The 19,630-nt window shown below is 42.6% G+C and overlaps 1 protein-coding gene across 1 annotated transcript in view; it reads right to left on the bottom strand.

Annotated features, from left to right (window-relative positions):
- Window positions 1–744: 744 nt before the first annotated feature.
- The window catches only part of cilp2 (cartilage intermediate layer protein 2), a 37,900-nt gene continuing 19,014 nt past the window's right edge, over window positions 745–19,630 (bottom strand). Inside the window, exons 2-10 of the mRNA XM_084067524.1 lie at window positions 19,130–19,225; window positions 17,831–18,100; window positions 16,994–17,176; window positions 14,454–14,609; window positions 13,617–13,934; window positions 12,349–12,457; window positions 11,882–12,039; window positions 6,262–8,682; window positions 745–4,284 (exon numbers count right to left, since the gene is read on the bottom strand). Coding sequence (XP_083923650.1) covers window positions 6,269–8,682; window positions 11,882–12,039; window positions 12,349–12,457; window positions 13,617–13,934; window positions 14,454–14,609; window positions 16,994–17,176; window positions 17,831–18,100; window positions 19,130–19,225 — 3,704 coding nt within the window. The 3' untranslated portion in view covers window positions 745–4,284; window positions 6,262–6,268. The remainder of the gene's footprint in view (window positions 4,285–6,261; window positions 8,683–11,881; window positions 12,040–12,348; window positions 12,458–13,616; window positions 13,935–14,453; window positions 14,610–16,993; window positions 17,177–17,830; window positions 18,101–19,129; window positions 19,226–19,630) is intronic.

Raw genomic sequence — 19,630 nt, 5'->3', positions numbered from 1 at the left:
CCTGTGAGACCACTACATTTTCTGCCTATCACATTTTCTCAGTCTGTCATGCTGCAGAGTCCAGCCAAAAACATGTCAGTGAAAGTGTGGCTCACCATTCTAGCTTTCCTTCCCTCTCCTTCCCTGTGGTGTGCCTTTATTACAATAATATTTCCATTGGCTGCGAATGTCTATATGCACAGCAGGGGCCCTGTTGTGTGTATTTTAATTCATCACCTGTGGAGTGCAATGGACACACAGACACACAATTGAGATGCAGCTATTGTGTGTGTTTGTAGAACAATCTACGTGTCCAGCAGACTCTATGGTCCAGGAATGGTTTTCACATCTTTGGCAGTCAGATGTTTCCAAATATTTTGTTGTTTATGGGGTTTTATTACATTCACAGCTTCCTGAGACCTTGGGGAAGCCAGCATTTATCTCAGCCCTTTGCTATCTATTACCTCATGTTTTAGTTCACATGCTGGGCTTATCTGTTGGTATTTTCTTATCTGGGGTACTGTTTATATGGCCTATATTTAATTCAGCCTTTTCTAGATTGGATTTTCTTTTGTCAGTACACTTTTCTTTCTGCTACGGTACTTACATGTTTCTGGTTGCATAAATGACACCTTCAGTAACACTGTGATACACCTGCATATAACAAAAGATCTTTCTCTTGTGTGAAATCATCACACTTTAATAATGATGTTCTCAAATACTCTTTTAAAACACACATTGAATCAGGACATATCACCCCAAACATTTACAGCAAAACTTTTATTTACAAATCCGTGTTCTCACGTTTATAGCAAATTTCATACAATGCACAATTTACACATAAAAACTTTGTTCAAAGAGTGAAACAAAGAAATCAGCAATGCCATGCAATAGCTAATGTTGCATAATAGGGTTTACAGAGTATTCCCAGAAATCAATTTACATAACACCCACAGGGGGCCCTGCCCTGGGCAGTTTGCTGGTGCATGGTTGCAAATATACAGCTTTCTTTTTACAGTCCAGACAATGGTGGAAAGATCCTAGGGTGGCCCTGCCAAAAAAATATTTCTGAATAATGGTCTCTTTAAGTCTGGTCAGACTTTAGAGGAAAGTCGAGGACTGATTGATCAGTTCATGCTAAAGGCACAATTAAACCCTTAAATTCTTGTGTGGGTCCTGATATCTGAGAACCCTGTGCTTTGTGTTTCCTAATTGATGTTACATGGTAACAGTGAGTGATATCTGACCTCAATGCAATTCCATTCCTTTGGTTATTTTGTTGTTTTGGGTATTAGTTCCTTCTTGATCAAGGGGTAACATTTTTGTTTGATCTCTACACAGTCATTATTTTAATTTCAGTCATTATTACAGATGAAAGATTAAAACATCAGAAAGCAAATAAAAACAAATCTTTTGACAAAATTGCCAAAAATCACATACATTATATCTGCAGGAAATCTTCACAAAACATGCACATATTTGGCGGATTCTTCCTGGGGCGAACATCCTGCGAAAATAGCTGATCTACAAGCTCGCAACACGTTGCGAGCTTGTAGATCGGCTATTTACAGCAAATATATTTGGTGTAGAGGGAAAAAAGGAGGGGGCCTAGACGTATAGAAGTATATATACGGTTTAATCGATATAAACATTTTTGTTCTGTATTATTGATAGTTTATTCCACTTCATTCTTGGAGAAATAGTGATTTGTTACAATAATGTTGAAGTTCTTCACAAAACAAAGGGCTAGCTCTGTTACATTCTCATGTTAACCTTGCATGCTTAACTCCGGCTATTAGTGTTAGGCTGTCCCTCAAACCCTAATGTAGCTTCTCCTCATAAACAAACCAATTCTCTTGTCAAAGCGTTCAACACTCCTCCACATGTAACCACTTTCAATTCCTGAGATTCCATAAGTGATGGACTCTGGGGCCAAAGACCACTAATATTTCCCCATTGTTTTCCCCCCTCCTCCTCAAACAGCTCCCGCAAATGCTCAGAATCCATCACTGGGTATTCTTGTTCTTATTCTTTCATGTCCTCTTTGGTCTAACATTTCTTACAGTTGCTGTACAGCTGCTGTTGGGTCTCCCTCATTGACCTCACCTCACACACCATTGCTTCTTAACAGGACTTATATCTCTCCCTACACCTGTAATGAATTACTGTCATCCTCCACACAGCTCACAGTCACAGGAAGCTGCTTGCTTTCATCGCAACATCTGAACTCCTCATTCACAATTGGCCACTGACATGAGTCGTCACTCCTGAACAGCATGTCTCATTTCTGAATGGTTTCCCAGAGTATTTTGCAAAGAGTCCCAACATTATTGGAATTTGTGGCTGTTTATAATCCAGAAGAAGAAAAATGAACTATGGCCATAGGCCATATTGATTGTAAATATGTTTGTCCACACTTCACTTGGGCCTGATTTACAGCTGTATACAAAGCTTAATCTTGGAAATGAACTTGTTTGGCTGTTTATGAAAGTCATGGTCAAACAGTTTTAAGTATCCTTAATTAATTTCCAAATTAACAACAGACTGGTATTTACTTGCCAGCCAAGGCTACTTTCTCCATGGACCACAGGGCTCACCTCATTTGGTTTTGGATTAGTTCAGCTTGAGGAGTTTCCCCCATTGGTCTTAAAGGGCACCCATTTTGTAGATAAACAAGTCTGAACCTATTATCAAATCATTTCTTCCTATTAGCAACTCCAATTAAACAGTCCTCTTTTAATGTCTTTCCACTTGCTACTGTAATGGCAAATCAGGAATTATCTAAATATCATTGGCATAGTCTGGAAAATATCCTTTTATATAATTGGCTTTTTTGAAAGATATGTCTAAATCAATTTAGCTGAGTCAGAAATATACTGTATCTCTGGGGATACCAATGGAAATTGTTTGAGTATATTTCAGTTTTTTTTCCCCAGCTCTTAAGAATCACAGTTGGAGGGTTGTGTTTTTAAGAGAAGACTCCATTGAGGGTTGAATTGCCAGGAAATTGATTGCTCTCTGAAGCTGCAAGTTACTGTGTATTGTACTAATTGCGTTCATGCGACAAGATATGAAAAGGTACATGAAATGTAGGTGGCATGGGCAATGTCAAAGAATGACCAAACAACTTTTAAATTATTTGCTGAAATTCACTCAGATTCAAATAAATCCTGTACAAGATCCATTGCAAATACATAGACAAAGTTCCTCCCACATATACTGAAGGATTGCTTGCTTAATAACCAATAGCAACCCTTTATGTACATATCTGGCTTGTCACATGGTTTGAGCTGCAAAGTTTCTCAAGTTAAAATGTTATACAATTATTGCACTTCAAGAGATTAAGACGGTCACCCACAACAAACAGCAACATCAGTGTCAATTTTAGCCTCTGAACCAGTTATCATTTCTGGCTGGACATAAGAAAGGGATACTGAGGGATGTATTTAAGGATTGTTGAGTGAGGAACTAGTGTGGAATGTGTGGGACAATGGGAAATTGTGTTATCTTTAAGACCCTCTTCTCTCAGATTGCCTACCACTAGATGTGTTTAGTCTCCTGGTTTTTAAGTTAAGGGATGCTTTTCTTGGCAACAACAAGCATCCCTTGCAAGTTGTAGCCAGGAGAGGGAAGAAGTATGCCTGAATAATGTTTTTGTTGTTGTTGAAAAAAACGTGTTCTATTCCATGGGCATCCCCAGTGTCTCTCTTAAACATGTTCAGCCACATTCTAGAAAAAAACTCTTACTTGTCTACTGGAAATGCCAAAGACTTTTTCTTCCCTCTGATCTGAAAGGGGTTGTGTAAGTTCAACAGAAAGTGTCTGCCAGTTATGAAGTGGTTGGGCCTGGTCTGGGTCAGCTTTTACAGTTACATTTGGTGTTACCTCAAGCACTAAGAGACAACACGTCAGCATGGTTGATGTCAAATGCCAAGATCAGAATTGTAAAAGTCACATTTCCAACAATTGATTCAGCTTTTTCACTTAGAATGCACATTAAAGCCAATTAAATTAAAAAAAACACTGAATGAATACAGTACAAGCAAGTGATGCATGTCTTTTAGAAGGAGCACATTAATTCTGATATTTATTGCCAAGCTTCAAGTAAGTGTAAGACTAATGAATGTGTTCAACCAATGAATTTCCATTGCTCTTAATGGTTTTACAGGATTTGCTGTCCATCTCAGTTTATTATTTTCATCGACAGGACAGAGTTCATATCCATCATTAATAGACTGACCAAGAATGACTTTTCCTTCCTTGACTTGTGTATGGATGCCTTTTTGTCAGTTCCATCCCCAAATCCTAGAAATGAAAATAAATGGTTATTGTCATTCTATTCAAAGAAGAAACAAAGTTTACATATATGGGCATACATATAACATAGTTTCAGCACTTTTTAAACAATTCTATTCCACTCACAGACTGCACTAAGTTCAATCTAATGCAATGGTCTTCCAGTTTCAGGACATGCCAACTCTATTTAAATGAATGTACTTTATATTTATAGATTTATATACTATTGTAATGATCCCCATTTTTCTACCAAAAACATTTTTGAAACAATTGGACAAATGTATGTTCATTGTCTCCGCCAGGCCGAAAGGCATGGCGAGAGAGTATGTTTTGCCCCCTGTCCGTCCGTGTGTCCGCCCGTCCGTCCGTCCGCCATCCTTCTGTCTGCGACCAGCTAATCTCCGCCACCGTTGGCCCGGTCGCTGTGAAACTGCGCACACACACTCCCTGGATGCCAGAGCAGAACTTCTGCCCCACATTTTTCAGATCAGCCTGTCATAGCGCCACCTTGAGGCCGACTTTTGCAAAACATTTTTTTTATATTACTCCTACAGATTTTGTCCAAAAAACATGCAAATCTGTACACAGTATCTCTATAGCCATGTGATCAACACGGTTCTGTCCGATTTCCCATATTCCATCCTGATTGGCTAAAATTGCCTTCCAAAGTTTGCAGGATTGGTTCATTTTGAACAAAATGCTTCAAATCATGAACGCAGCATGCGATTTCCATGAAATCTTCCACGTATATTCCCACTTGGCCCAGGAAGAAATGCCACTTGAAAACTTTCAAATCAGCCTCATGGTGGCACTATAAAAAGCCGATTCACGTTTTTAGCTATAACTGCACCTATCTGCGTGAAACTTTGCACGCACACTCCCTAGAGGCCAAGAAAAAACCTTTGCCCTGCATTTTTCACATATGCAACCTATCTGTACTGACATTTGGACAGTACAGAAACCCGCCTACCAGTGTGACATCATCGATGGGGAATTGAATCTAATAGAAAGTGCAGGCTTTCTATTCCTGGAAAGTTAGCATGCTAATAATAGAAGACAATGGGCCCGATTCACTAAGCTGTTTACACCCATATTTTGAGTGTAAACAGCTTTATGGTCTGTAGTGGGGGCGTGGAGCAATGCAAAGAATCTTCCATATGAACACGCCTCTGAACTTCAGGCAAAAATGAGGAAAAACTGATCCCATATTTACACTGATACAGTATTTACGACCAGCTTAGCGGGCCCAATATTGTTCTAAATGAAATAAAATAAAACCTTGTTTGAAACAACCAAACCTGCCTACCGATGATGTCACTGCTAGGCAGGTTTCTGAACTGCTCACAGCCCTCCTCTGAGACACAGACTGAATAGACAAAAATTGTACCATATTACAAATAGCATTAGTGAGGACCAATTATATGGATGTAGGTAGAAAATGGGTGAATTGGAGGGGTGAAGGGGAAAAAATATAATTAACCCTAACACAAAACACTGTAAAATTATTTGTGTTAATCATTTTAACGGCTCATAATAGACAATGCATTCAGTAGTGGTAAGGTTCTGGTAAGGTAAGTCTTAACATTTAATAACTGAATGTATTGCTGTAATTCTGAATGTTCTGATCTACAATTTAAAAAAAGAGTTCCTTACCAGTACTAAATCTTTTTGTCTGTTATGACCCATTAAACATTTTAAATAATTTAATCTTTGTTCTTGCATAGATTTTAAATCAACAAATGACCACTTATAGTGACTTTATAGTATAACACATTTTAAGAGTGATTATACTAATTGTAACCACACAATATATAAATATATAGTATAAAGCATTATAAAATGATTATTGTATTAGAACTATGCAAATTAACATGGAATGCATAGGGAGTTAATACCACCATTTTTTGGTGATCACATTTGAGGGGGGCCTTGCTGGTTTGACACGCACGCACGCACGCACGCACTCATCCATTCAATTCTACCCACCTCAGATCTACATGCGCTGCTGTGTGCGCGCCATTCTCCTCCTGGCTGAAGGTCTGACTCTGGGACGCTGGGCTCTGCCCTGCTGCTCGGACGGATAGGCCACCACCTGGGTGGATGATCTCTGGACCTGCAGTCCCTCGGACTCCCTCATATCCCTGGCCATCTGAGAGAGGGTCTGCTGCGGGTTGGTCTGGAGACGCTGGAAGAGGCTTTCCCTGCTAATTTTCCTTTCTGGGCAGCTGAAAGTCAGGGCTACTCCGGAATCTGACTTCATTTCCCGAGAGAAACCATCCGAGGTGCCATCAAAGCAGCGTCCAATAGCGATCTCCTTTGCCACCCGTGGGTTCTGGTCTGTGACTGTATAGATACCATAGTTATGTCCCAGCGGATCGAAAGGTGCCAGCATGTTGAATGCAAAGGAATCATTGTTTTGAACAACTGGCGGATGTTTGATGAGATATTCTTGTAGAAGGCTATTGGTGTTAATCTTGCGACAATTTCCCTGTGGGATGACTGATATGAGCGATCGGTCCACCTCGGCTTGGTCAAACAGCAATCCGCTGCATTTAAATTCCACACAGGCAGCTGAGGCATTGGCCTCTCTCATGTCCCGGGTGCTGCGTATATCCCTGATACCATAGAGCTGGCCTTTGGTCTCACTGTGTGTTCCTCCCATGTTCTTGGACCTGACCATCACTTCCTTCTGCCCGTGTATCTTGACCTTGATGAAGCAGGCCCTGAACTCCTGGGGATTAGGCCACCAGGAGAGGTAGTCGCCCATCCAGGTCGTCAAATCGGTCTCCTGAAAGGGAACAACGTTGTATTCATACTTGTCCTTTTCCACTCGGAAGAATCTGAAGTGGTTTGCGTCAACGGGGGCGTTTTCACAGGCTACTAAACTCCGGTAGGGGTATATTGGCCCATTGGTCTCATCAAAATTATTTTGGTTAGGTTTTGCCAAGTTGATCCTGAAGGCTGTTTTCTTCAGGGCGGGATCATCGTGGTCTGAGCGCTGGTAGTCTAGCTTATCCAGATATGGCTGGGATACTCCAATGATATTTGGATTCATCTTGGGGGTAGATGGAGCCGCCTCGAGTTCTTCCCCTCCCATCATCGCTGTGACATAGGCTGTATAAGCATCAGGCCTCTGGGCGTCACAGAACGCTGGTAAACAGGCTCCATTGGGTCCGGTTATCACGCTGTCAAAGCGGCCCCATGCCCTGGGATTGGCCGAGTAGCCAGGCTTGGGCTCCAGGTTTATCAGGCTGATCACAACCCCATCCAGCTGCTCGGTGGGGAGGAACTTGTCACCCATGTAGGCCCGGACTTTGACATAGCAGCGCCGGTTTTCGGGCACGTCCAAATTGAACAACCGACGTTCCCTGATCTCCATGTTGCCAATGAGGAACGTGCGCTCCTCTCGTTTGCTCCTCCCATGGCCGCCAGTGGTCCTCTGTGTGTAGCTGAAGTCACTCTCCTCCTCCCAGACCCCCGTGTCTGGGTTCAAGGACCACAGCTTCATTTTGGGGATATGCTCTTCCATTGTGATGTGCTGTGTGTCGAGGAGGACCTGGACAGCGCCCGCTCCAAGGACCTCCTGGTTTGTTTCATCTCTGAAGTCGACAGAAAACATGCCGTAGGTCCTCAGCGGGAGCATGTCCCCCTCAGCGTCCACAAAGTTGAGGTCGCCCGGGGCTGCGGCGGCTGTGGTGATATTTCTGGGGTCAATGAACGTGACGCTGGCTTTTACAGTTCCTTCATAGATCTCTCCGTTTTCCTTGTGGAAGGAATTGGGGGGAATAACTAACTGGCCTATGGGATCCTCCCCTTTGATTTCGCCTAATTCAATGGTGTTGGTCTCCCCTGCATTGATATCAATTGGTGCCTGCTTTCTCATCACCTTCACATCATGGTAAATGGATCCTCCCCTCTTGTCAAAGATGAACACTTTTGGCGTGTCAATGAATTTCAGTGTCGGATCGGCAAAGGTCACCACCAGCCTCTCTGTTTCTGGGGTAACATTCAGTGTAAAACCGCCTTGGTATCCAGTGGTGCCCACCCGCTCTTTACCAATGTAGATATGTCCAAAACGAAGTGGTTCATCGTTGTCGGCCGTGACCACTCTGCCACGAACCAGTACAATTGGCTCGACACACTTCTGGCAGCTGCACTTGGACACCGCGCGGACGGGCAAGCTGTAGCTCCCACAGTCGACGGTTTGGCTTTCCATGCTTTCGACGGCACAGCAGAAAGCACCGCCATCCCTGCAGCGCATATCAAAATCCAAGGAGCCAGCGCATTTGTTGTGGGGGCACCGGCCAGTGTTGTAATACTTGGAGTCAGTCCCGGGCTGAAAGCAGTCCATGGGCAGCCTGATTAAGTGATTCTCCGGAGTGGAATTACACGCCGGTGTTCCTTTAGCTGTGAATTACACAACAAATTATGAATTAGTGCTGATGTTGACACAGAATAATGTATGCAGTACATTTAAACCTGATACACAGCAGCATACACATACATGGAAACAGAATAAAAACTAATAGTAGCTATACATACATATCAGATATCACAGTAATATTATTACTGTAATATGTATCAGTGTCGCTGGGGATTAAGATAATGTTAAATATTATAAAAATAAATCATTTTTTGAAATAGAAATGGCAGAGGAATGCATTTGCTAGGGAAGGGTTACATTCATGCACACCAGGGGCTTTGCAATACAAAGTAAGATTCAGCAAAGTGCAACTATATGAACAAGAACTTTATACAGCAAAAACAGCAACTTGTACAGTAACCTCTTGAGTGTATAACAAAAACAATTCTCCCCCTCCCTCCACATGTACTCTCTCTCTCTCACACACACACACACACACACACACACACACACACACACACACACACACACACACACACACACACACACACACACACACACACACACACACACACACACACACACACACACACACACACACACACACACACACACACACACACACACACACGCACACACTTTTAAACGCACAAGGACCGCATGAACTGAGAACACGCGTGACGGGCCAAGTCGGGCTGTGTGAAACATCCACGATGGGGTAATTAGACATGAAGTTGAGGAGAACATTATTTACCAACCATCCAGATGGGAACTGGAAAGAAAAGGATTATTGTTCACCCAGACATTGGCAAAATTATTAATGTGCATGATATCATGGTCTGGTTTACCGGCAAATATTCTTGTTAAAACCCCCATCTCCCAAATAAGTTGATTATTGCAGACAGATGGAACCGTCTGATTAGTCTGGAATACCATTAATGTACCAAGGAGCCTTTTGTATTTCTCCTGAAAATAAAACCTCTACGTAGCTTCAGGCCATTTGAATGAAAAGAGGCTAATAATGAACTAAAGCTGCCTTGTCGTGCAGAGAGATCACACACTGATCCCAAGGTATTGTGTTGTTCTATTTTCTGGTGTTTTTCATTCATGCTGTAAGCACCAGGAGGTGTGGTGATTCTTCTGAAGAGGCTTGGGGTAGATTGATTTAACCCTTTAAGATCGGGAGGAAAGCATCCGTGTCATTTTTAGATTTCTTTGGCTATTCAAAAATACCAGGTATAAATGGTAAATGGTGCATTTATATAGCGCTTCTATCCGAAGCGCTTTACATTGATTGTGCCATTAACCCATTCACACACACATTCATACACCGATGGCGGAGGAAACCATGCAAGGCACCAACCTGCTCATCGGGAGCAATTAGGGGTTCAGCGTCTTGCTCAAGGACACTTCGACACTAACTCTAGGGGAGCGCCCCAGCCCGGGATCGAACTGGGAACCTTGCGGTTTTCCAGCTCACTCTACCCGGCCACTCTACCCCTGAGCCACTGCCGCCCCATACAAGCTCAGAGCTCAAGCTCAGAGCGTGTATATCTGCTATTTTTGGAGAAAAAAATCTTGAAAATGTGTGCAAACCTTATATCTTAATGTGTGCAAATATATATTTTTATTTTTAACTCAAATCTTTGCTTCTGGGGGTCCCTGGAACAATATTTTGAGATGGGGGGGTTCGCGGACAAATGCATATAATTTCGGGTGGTCCTTGACATGAAAAAGTTGGAGGCTAGGATTTAGAAGACATTTGTAGAATCCCCAGAAGCAAAGATGTGAGTTAAAAATGTTCGCTTTAAAAAAACATATATACAAAGATTTGCACCAAAATGTTCACGATTTTTAAAAAAAATAGCAGATCTACAAAGTGCCGCACTACGAGCTTGTAGATCTGCTATTTTTGAATAGCCAAAGTATAAAATAATGCTTAAAGTGGTTACACAGATGCGTTCCCGGTCTTAAATGGTTAACACACACCCCCACACAGAAACTTTTTGTCAAGCTATAACAAGCACCTGGGGGATGTGCGCAGTGTGTATCTCTCCCACACGGATATGGAAACGGACTTGTCTGACTCCACCGCTGAGAAAAGGAACAGGATTTATAGACAATCCTGGATTTCCATTCAGTATGTGGAGCTCTGGAGAAGTGGGATTTAGGGTTTTTTACAGTGTCTAGGGGCCATCTCTCACAGTAAAGAATCTTTGTTTAGAAAGGAGCCGTTTCAACCAATGTAAACATAATAAAAACGTAATGCTCCAAAAGCACCCAGATGCTGGGAGTCTAAATAGTTTCTGATCTTACTTTGCTTGTATATAGTTCTATTAAATGACACAGGTAGAGCACTTTGTTTTCTTACTCTCTCTTTCAGGTGAGGTATACATTGGATCAGCTGGCTGGAACTTCCCATGAAGATGTATATTCAATTGCCATTGCAGCTGTACTTTGTATAATGAAATTCAATGTGCCAGTGCTCCTTTCCAAGATTTTTGTCAAAATGTGTCATTTCAGGTGAATTGGAAAAACAACTATTAGCCCTTGTCTACTGTTTTTACGACGTGGAACCTAGGGGGCGAGCTGTCTAGAAGAGCGTTTGTCTGTGTGTGTGTGTGTGTGTGTGTGTGTGTGTGTGTGTGTGTGTGTGTGTGTGTGTGTGTGTGTGTGTGTGTGTGTGTGTGTGTGTGTGTGTGTGTGTGTAACATTACATGGGTGGGGAAGTGAATGGCCACCACTCCCCTCCCCAACACCACTGATGTGCCCTTGAGCAAGGCACTGAGCAAGCCAACAACTGCGCAGTGGCCAACAGTATAAGACTGTGGTTGTACTGGTCAGCTCCCAGGTTTTAATGTGCTCAGCTACTACCCTGGGTAAATAAAACATAAATAAATAAATAAATAAAACATTGCAAGCGGCTAATCTTGGAAAACACTGGACCACTCAGTGCCAAATGTCTTGTGCACACTGCCAGTAGGCCAAGAAAGCAAACCGAGAAAAAAAACATATTGCGAATCCTTTTTTTTTTGGTGTGACAATGTTTCACATTTTGTGAAATTCCTCTTCTCAAACCCACAGTCCGGAGAACCCTGACATAATCAATATGACTTCATCAACATGACATCAGAGATCCAGAGATAAGCCATGCCATTATTAGACCCCCCCCATCTTGTTTTTACTAAACAGGTATGTTTTATTAAACACGTTTATGGTCATAAATAAATACAGTATACGTACCAACCACTGTAAGGAAGGCCTGGGAGGACTTGATGCTGCCTGCAGAGCTGCTGGCTTTGCAATGGTAGTGACCCGCCTGCTCACGGGTCAGGTCTCTCAGTACAAGGTCCTCTTCATACTTATACAACTTCCTGTCCAGCAGAGTCCCATTATGGTACCTGAATGGCAGGGGTAAAGAGGCAGGGGTAAAGAGGCAGGGGTGGGGGGGGGGGTGAAGAGGAGGGAGAGAAAGAGCTTAGAGGTTTCTCTAAGTCGTCCTGAAGAACACACCTCAATCAAGGAGCAAGCCAAGCATTTAAAACAACTTCCATATGTTTGTGAGGCCCACACATCTGCACATGCATGCATGCATAGTCACGTACGAGAGCTATCTCCTCCACTTGGCAGTTTCACACAGGTCCAAACTCTGCCACTGTTACTCATTTGTCATTTTTAAAAGTTGAGAGTGCGATCCGTCGTCATCTCACCAGTAATATTTGTCGGGCGTCGGCGCTCCTGTTGCCCTGCAACACAACAGTACACGTCCTCCCTCATAACGCACTTTGTCCTCCGGGTGTTTGACGATGTACGGCTTCTCTGCAGACAACAGAGGAGAGGGAAATGAGCCCTCAAGACCTCACTCTGACTGTTGTAAATGGTACCATCGGGTCCTCAGAACACATAAAACTCAATCAAGCTTTAAACTTTAAACTCTTGTTGGTCTCCATGCTTATGAAAAACTGGTGGTGCGGGGATTGTAGTTTGAAATACTGCAGAGGCGAATACTCTGTTTATTTAGTTTCCATGTGTGTATAACTGCTTCAGACTACTTCAGGCTTTCCTCTTGCAGTCTATGTCACTTCTATATTTACTGTATATGTGTTTCCATAGGTGGTGACTACATGCTCCATGAATTGATGCCTGCCTCTGTAGGACCATATAAATGACAACACTCATTCTCAAAGGAACCTATTACTGACATTATAAATAACCTAAAGATTACAAATAAGTTGCTATAATGCACTCCCAATGTCCCACAATAAATCATGAACTGCTTTATCTTGTACATCAATTTGTTAAGACTTGTGTGCATTGTTCATAAGTGAATTCATTACATAGCCTCTACCTTTTTGCTATTCATAACAGTGTTGAATTTGACAGCACATTTTGATTTAGTTTTAGTCATAGTCTTTTGAATAAAATTCCATTTAGTTTTAGTCACATTTTAGTCATCTGAAATGTTTTACCGTTTGTCTAGTTTTAGTTAACTAAACATCATAAGATTTTGGTCGACTAAATCTACAGTTGATTTAGTCGACTAAAATGTATTCTGGTGGGGCCTTGATGGCTGATTTTACACTTGGTCGCATGCTGAAAATAGACGATCTACAAGCTCACAACGCATCGTGCTGCGACGCGTTGTGAGCTTGTAGATCTGCTATTTTCAGAGTGCAACACCCGAGCGCAATCAAACATAAAATAACTGGTCTTTTAGTTCTACGTGGAACTCTTCTCCACTAGTCCCTCACTAACATTTTAGTCTAGTTTTTATTTGTTGACAAAATTGTCAATTTATTTAGTCTTAGTTTTAGTCATCATAGCTTAGTTTTTATTTAGTTTTTATGTAGTTTTCGTCAGTGAAAAAGGGTAGTCGACGAACATTTTTCGTCATAGTTTTAGTCGACGAAATCAACACTGATTCATAACCATACCAAGAGTTTACATGCCATGCTCTTTTAAACTCGTTGATACTCACCAGCTGACTTGAGTACTGCCCGAACCCAGGATGACCCTGTGGTATTACTGGACGTGGAGACGGTAGCCGGGGCAAACTTTTCCTTTCTGATAGAGAGCTGAGTCAGGCTGGAGGAGCAGACCCCTGGCAGGGTGAAACGGCCCTTGGCGTCTGTCCGGGCGCGGATTATCTTTGGCCGGCTGGCCAGTGCCACCCTGGCACTTGCCACTGGAACACCAGTTAGTGTGTAGACCTCGCCATGCAACAAGTGGCCGTCACAGACACAGCGGTTGCAGTCCTCGCTGGGACGACCCTCAGCACACACACGCTGACATTTAGCTAAGGAGAGAGAAAAACAGATGTCAGGACACAAAGACACGTGTAGAGTAATAACACAGATAAAAGTCCCACTCTCAGACAAAAATGAATACTGAGGATTGTACTGTGTGCGTATTTAAGGCATGTACACTCTTGTCATAGATGTAACTATTTATTACAACAAATGTCAACAAATGACAGTTATACTTGGCATTTCGAATGAGCCAACCAGCTAAGCAAAATCAAGCTAAACCACGCTAAGCTAAATCAGGAAACTCGATGCAGAAACTCCACATCGGTATACAAAAGGAGCACTTCCCCATATTTTCGACCTTATCGTCATAATAATTGGTCTAAAAACACTTATTCAATCAGCAGACAGTTGATTACAGCTGGAGATGTATGTCCTCAATGTGTATGTCCTCAATGTGTCATGCTATTTACAGCATTATATTATGATCCTATGCTAACATTATATTTTATTTATCCTGATATAGCATGAATTCACATCTGTTCATATCATTTGATGTGCACTTCTACCTGGGCATGGCCTCTTCCCACACTTCTGGACTTCCACAGGTCGTCCAGTGCACTGCACTCTCTGCGAATCCCTCACACAGGTCCTCCGTCTGACCATTCGACCTCCTCCACAGGTCGCTGAGCAGGAACCCCATGGACCCCATGGGCTCCATTTGGCTACTCGCATTATAAGACAGGAGAGGACAGCATGCAACAAGACATTCAGCAACAATACAAGAAGATATAAGAAAATATGTATTATACAATGCAAGATTTTTTACCAAGCAATCACAAAGTCACAACAGGTAACATACAGTACTTCATTGCCTAACACCCATCATATTTGTAAGCGGTGCCAGCTGCTTCTACATCTGACTTTGTGTTTGTATGTATGTATGTCTGTATGTTTGAGTATGGCATAAACAGCTGTAACTGATTACTTTAATCCAGGGCCGGACTGGGACCAAAATTCAGCCCTGGCATTTTGGTCCGAACCGGCCCACCACCCCCCGGGCCGTTTTGTCAACGGGGGGGGGGGGGGAAGGGGGGGGCAAATGCCCACCGGGCATTCAATATAATCAATATAATTCATGAGGAACTGGTTAAACCAGTGGTTCAAACCTTTTGAGGCCAAAACACAAAAATGGGGCAGGTCAAAAACACAACCGTATTCATAGTGAAAATAGCAGATGTACAAGCTCACAACACATCAAATGAAAAATATATATATTTTTTAAATGTATAATGTTCACCTACTGTACATGCCCAAAATAGGGAGACCATGATGAAAGTGTGTTTTTTAGGTTTATAATCTATATTGGGAATTGAGTCCTGATATAGTAAATAAAGAAATACATTATCTCTTGTCATACTTTTTTTCTTTCAAATAATTCAGACCTTTTTGTTTAGTTAATTACTGTAATAATAATATGTGGCAGTCACAAAATCCCAAGGCACACCACTGTGCTGTTTGGGAACCGCTGGGTTAAACTATAGTGACTGGCGGAGGCCTGATTGGAGGAAAGCCATTGTGGTTTGGCTGTGGCTGTCATGTGTTCTCCAGCACTTCAGGTGCTGAAGACAATTCCTCCACGACAGAAAGAGTCCACTACTGATCAAAACTCCTGGAGCTCTGCTCACATCAAAGGTGAATTCAAAGAGAATGGCAGATAATTGGATAGAAAAAAATCCTGTACCAAAAAAACCCAAAAGAACATAGAAGACAAAGACAAGCTGCAAATACTTTTATATGATAAACCTCTACTGACTTGCCAGTCGTTAATTTTCCTTTTCCCCAGCTTCCTGCATATTTTTGCATTTTTTCTTTTTAATGGGAAGGAATTGTTAATGTGCCCCTGATTGTCCTCAAATCTGAAATGGCCGTGACAGGCTGGTTGTTTGATGTTACAATGTAGTGGTTCCAATGAAATTCAATATGATATGCACGCTCAGGAGAAAATGTCATCTCTCTTTTTTTATTTATACATCCTTTAAAGAAACATGATGTCCATTCTTGTAGCCAAACATTTCAGCTTCAGCCTTTGTGAGTATGGCTGCATGGCCAACAGTTTGGGCCCGAGGCCCATTGCTGGCTTAGGCCCATCCCATGTCATTTTACAAGATGCATACATAATAATAATAATAATAAGGGTAATAATAATAATAATAATAATAATAATAATAATAATAATAATGTGTATTAATAAAACATAAAAAAAAAAAAATAATAATAAAAAGAGATGCACATTTTTCCTAAGTGCGGATCATATTGAATCTTTGCTATGGCGTGATCCAGCACTGGGTTGAACTAAAAGAACAGTTGTATTGTGAGCACATTGGTTATTAAACATTGAGAATGAAAGGGTTGCCATGAAATTGAGAAGTCGGTCTAGGCTGCTGCAAGTCATATGGGGCTATTTATCATACACTGCATTTGATCTTCGCCAAAAGTATTTATTAGACCATATACTGCTACAAATAAGGATATACAGTATATAGAAAACAAATGAGCAAAAGCAGCTGGGTATTTTGTATTTACATACTAGGGTTGTGAATCGTCTGCTATCTCACGATTCGATTCCGATTCTTGGGGTCACGATTCCGATTTTTTCCGATTCAAAATCAATTTTGTTTTCGATTCAAAACGATTCTCGATTAAAACAAGTTTTTTTCCGATTCAAAATCGTTTTTTTCCCCGATTCAGCCCAGATTCAGCCCAGAACTTCTCAAAAATGTCATTATGTAAAAATACTGGGGGGAAAAAAAATGTGGAAAATGAGAATCGATTCTGAATCGTCCAACATGAGAATCGCGATTCGTATTGAATTTTGATTTTTTCCCACACCCCTATTACATATCGTCACTGTTGGGTGGAAACCTTTTTTCAGAAAATGGTGTGACACTGTAGTATGACAAAGTAAGACATTCATTTATGAAAAAAGTTGAAATATGAAGATACAAGGACTTTCTGCTCGACAGCGACAATATAATATGCATAATCCTATCCCAATGTTTCAGTTCCAATATGACTAATACAGATTAGGATATTTGCTATATTGTACCTGTGCATGGCGGGGTGGCACACTCTCTCCTCTCCGAATGGTGCCCTTGGCATGCTGGTACCAACAGGAGTGGGAGGACCTGGGCGCTCACACATGTCCTCTGTCGGACCTGGACGCCCACGTCGTTACACGCCACGGTGGAACACGGACCCCACTCGTTCCAGTCCGTCCAGTAGGCCTGGACTAAAACACACACCACAAACAGAGCGTGACACTGTGGGCAACATCACAGAGGAGGTCTTTTTATGTAATCACGGTAATACCTTAATGAAGGTTAAGACCATGCCTAACTACTCCCTCATTACTATGGCTTGGCTGACTCCAAGCCAACACGATGCCCCCACCCTGAGTCTCCCTGGGTTGAGCCCCATCGACCCCCCCTCCCGAGACCGCAATCCTCCATTCGCTCCTTTCTGTCGTTCATTACCTTTGGCACGCCATCACAATAAACCTTTTCACTTTAATTCTCTTGAGGCGTGGTCTTTGTTGGTTAAAAAATAATGTAGTGTTTAACGGCCCCTTGCCGACGAGTATAGACTAATTTCATGGTGGGAAAAATACAAAGCACTTTTGATGGGTTTACCATGGCAGATAACTGCTGTAGTACTCACTCACTCACTGACTCATTGTAACCGTACTGTACATGTGCACTTACGTAAGCATGTGCATGAGCAGACGGAGGCATGTGTGTGTCTGTCTGTATAGTTTGTCGGTTCTGTGCATGTGAGTCCCTCTTGCACCGCCTTGGCTGCACAGCCCTGAGTTGTCTTGAGTGCTATACGTGCTACCGTACCTGGGGGACACTGAGTTGGCTGAGTGCTATACATGCTAGCGTACCTGGGGGACACTGGAAGCGGACGTGGTAATTGGAGCAGATGCGTCCGTACGGCTGCTCCTTATTGATGCACCAGAAGCCTTTGTCCAGGCTGGAGTGAACCACCTCCCCGGTTTCCGCCGCTACCACCCAGTCTGTGGTGCGAGCCTCCATGGCCGTGGGCCGGGCGCACACCCTCTCTCTGTAGTAGAAGCGGATGGCCTCCAGGCGCTCGTAGTCTCCGTTCCCCCCGGGGTGGTCGATGTTGAACCAGGACGTCCATTCTGTCACTCCTGTAGAGGAGGCACGTGTGAAAGAGAGACGTGGGTGAAAAAGTCAAGGACAAAGGGTGTTACTGGTCAGAGCTGAGGGATAGACAGAAAGCAAGCAAGAACGCAAACAAGAAAGAAAGAAAGACAACTCATAACCTAGGAGAAGGTGTGGGTGAAAGAAAGGGAGGGAAACATGAAGGGGAAACATGGTTCAGAACCAAGTGAAAAAGAGAAAAAGGTACAAGAGAAAGAAAGAAAGAAAGAAAGAAAGAAATGGGAGAAAGAGGGGAGAGGAGTTACAACGTTTAAGAGGAGGTCTGCTACTGCCATTTGAGGTTGAGTTCATACACCCAGGGGAGGTCTGCATTGTCCAGGTTCTTTCCAAGCCCCCTGGCTTGACGGTTGAGGCACGTTGTCTAGGTTTTTGTCTGCCACATGTTCTGAGCTCACAGCATTTCCATGGGGCGCGGGGTGTGAGGGGCGCGTCGAGGAAAGGCTGTATTGCAATGCATTAGCGCCATACTGATGGAGTGTCTTTCCTTTCACGTTGTAATGTATTGCTCCAGTGTAATTGCATACTGTAGCACCAAGGAGGAATCTGTCCATTATGGATAGGGTTTGAGGTCAAGATATGCGCTGCAGAATGCAGACAATCATTGGCGCCCGGCGTTCAATTAAAAACAGTTGTAAAAGAAACACGATTCAAAGGAAACAAAATAGATTCTCACAAAATGGTATGGGTCCAAATGCGTGCGCAATATCGCTGTTAAGCCTTTGTTTCAGGGAGCGACACCATCATGCGATGAATTTGGGGGGTTTGAAAAATATAAAATGAGGCTTAATTAATATATGAGATTGTTTTCCAATTTTCTAACTCAATTTTGGAAAGTAACTCCTCACATAAAAATAAACCAAGTGAGTCATATTGAAGTAGTACACAATGTGTGTGTGTGTGTGTGTGTGTGTGTGTGTGTGTGTGTGTGTGTGTGCGTGTGTGCGTGTGTGCGTGCGTGCGTGCGTGCGTATGTGTTGATGGGTTGGATGTAGTACCTGTAGTGTGTGTATCAGTAAGCCTGTTGTGGTTCCCTTTTCTGCTCCTGTCGTTCTGACGCCAGCTTCTGAGCAGAGAGCTGTTCCAGGCGGGCCCTGCATAACAAAAGACAAAAAAACATGACCTTGTCAAAAGACAGAGCAAAAGATGACATCATCAGAACAGAAGAGCACATTGATATCGCCATGTTCATCACTATTCGGTTCCCAAGTCTTTCAATCTATTTTGTCAATGCCCTCTGGGTCAGCGCGGATTCAGGGTTTTACTTTAATATTCTCCTGCATTCCTCTTAAATCCTTGTATTGCAGTGAGACTTACTGTACTGTGTGACAATTTCAAGCGCCTGGTCCTGGAAAATATCAGTGTACCGTTCAACAAGAGATGTTCTTGTTCTTGTTGTTTAAACATGATTTGGATTGTGGACAGTTTTCAGTACAAAGGAAGTGAGGTCGTAAAGACATGGCATGCAACCAAGGTCCCTGAGTCAGGAATCAAACACC

Source organism: Gymnoscopelus microlampas (genome assembly GCF_963454915.1).
Source record: "Gymnoscopelus microlampas genome assembly, chromosome: 9".
Lineage (NCBI taxonomy): Eukaryota > Metazoa > Chordata > Actinopteri > Myctophiformes > Myctophidae > Gymnoscopelus > Gymnoscopelus microlampas.
Note: the sequence above shows the minus strand (reverse complement) of the source record. Positions and strands in the feature narration are given on the sequence as shown.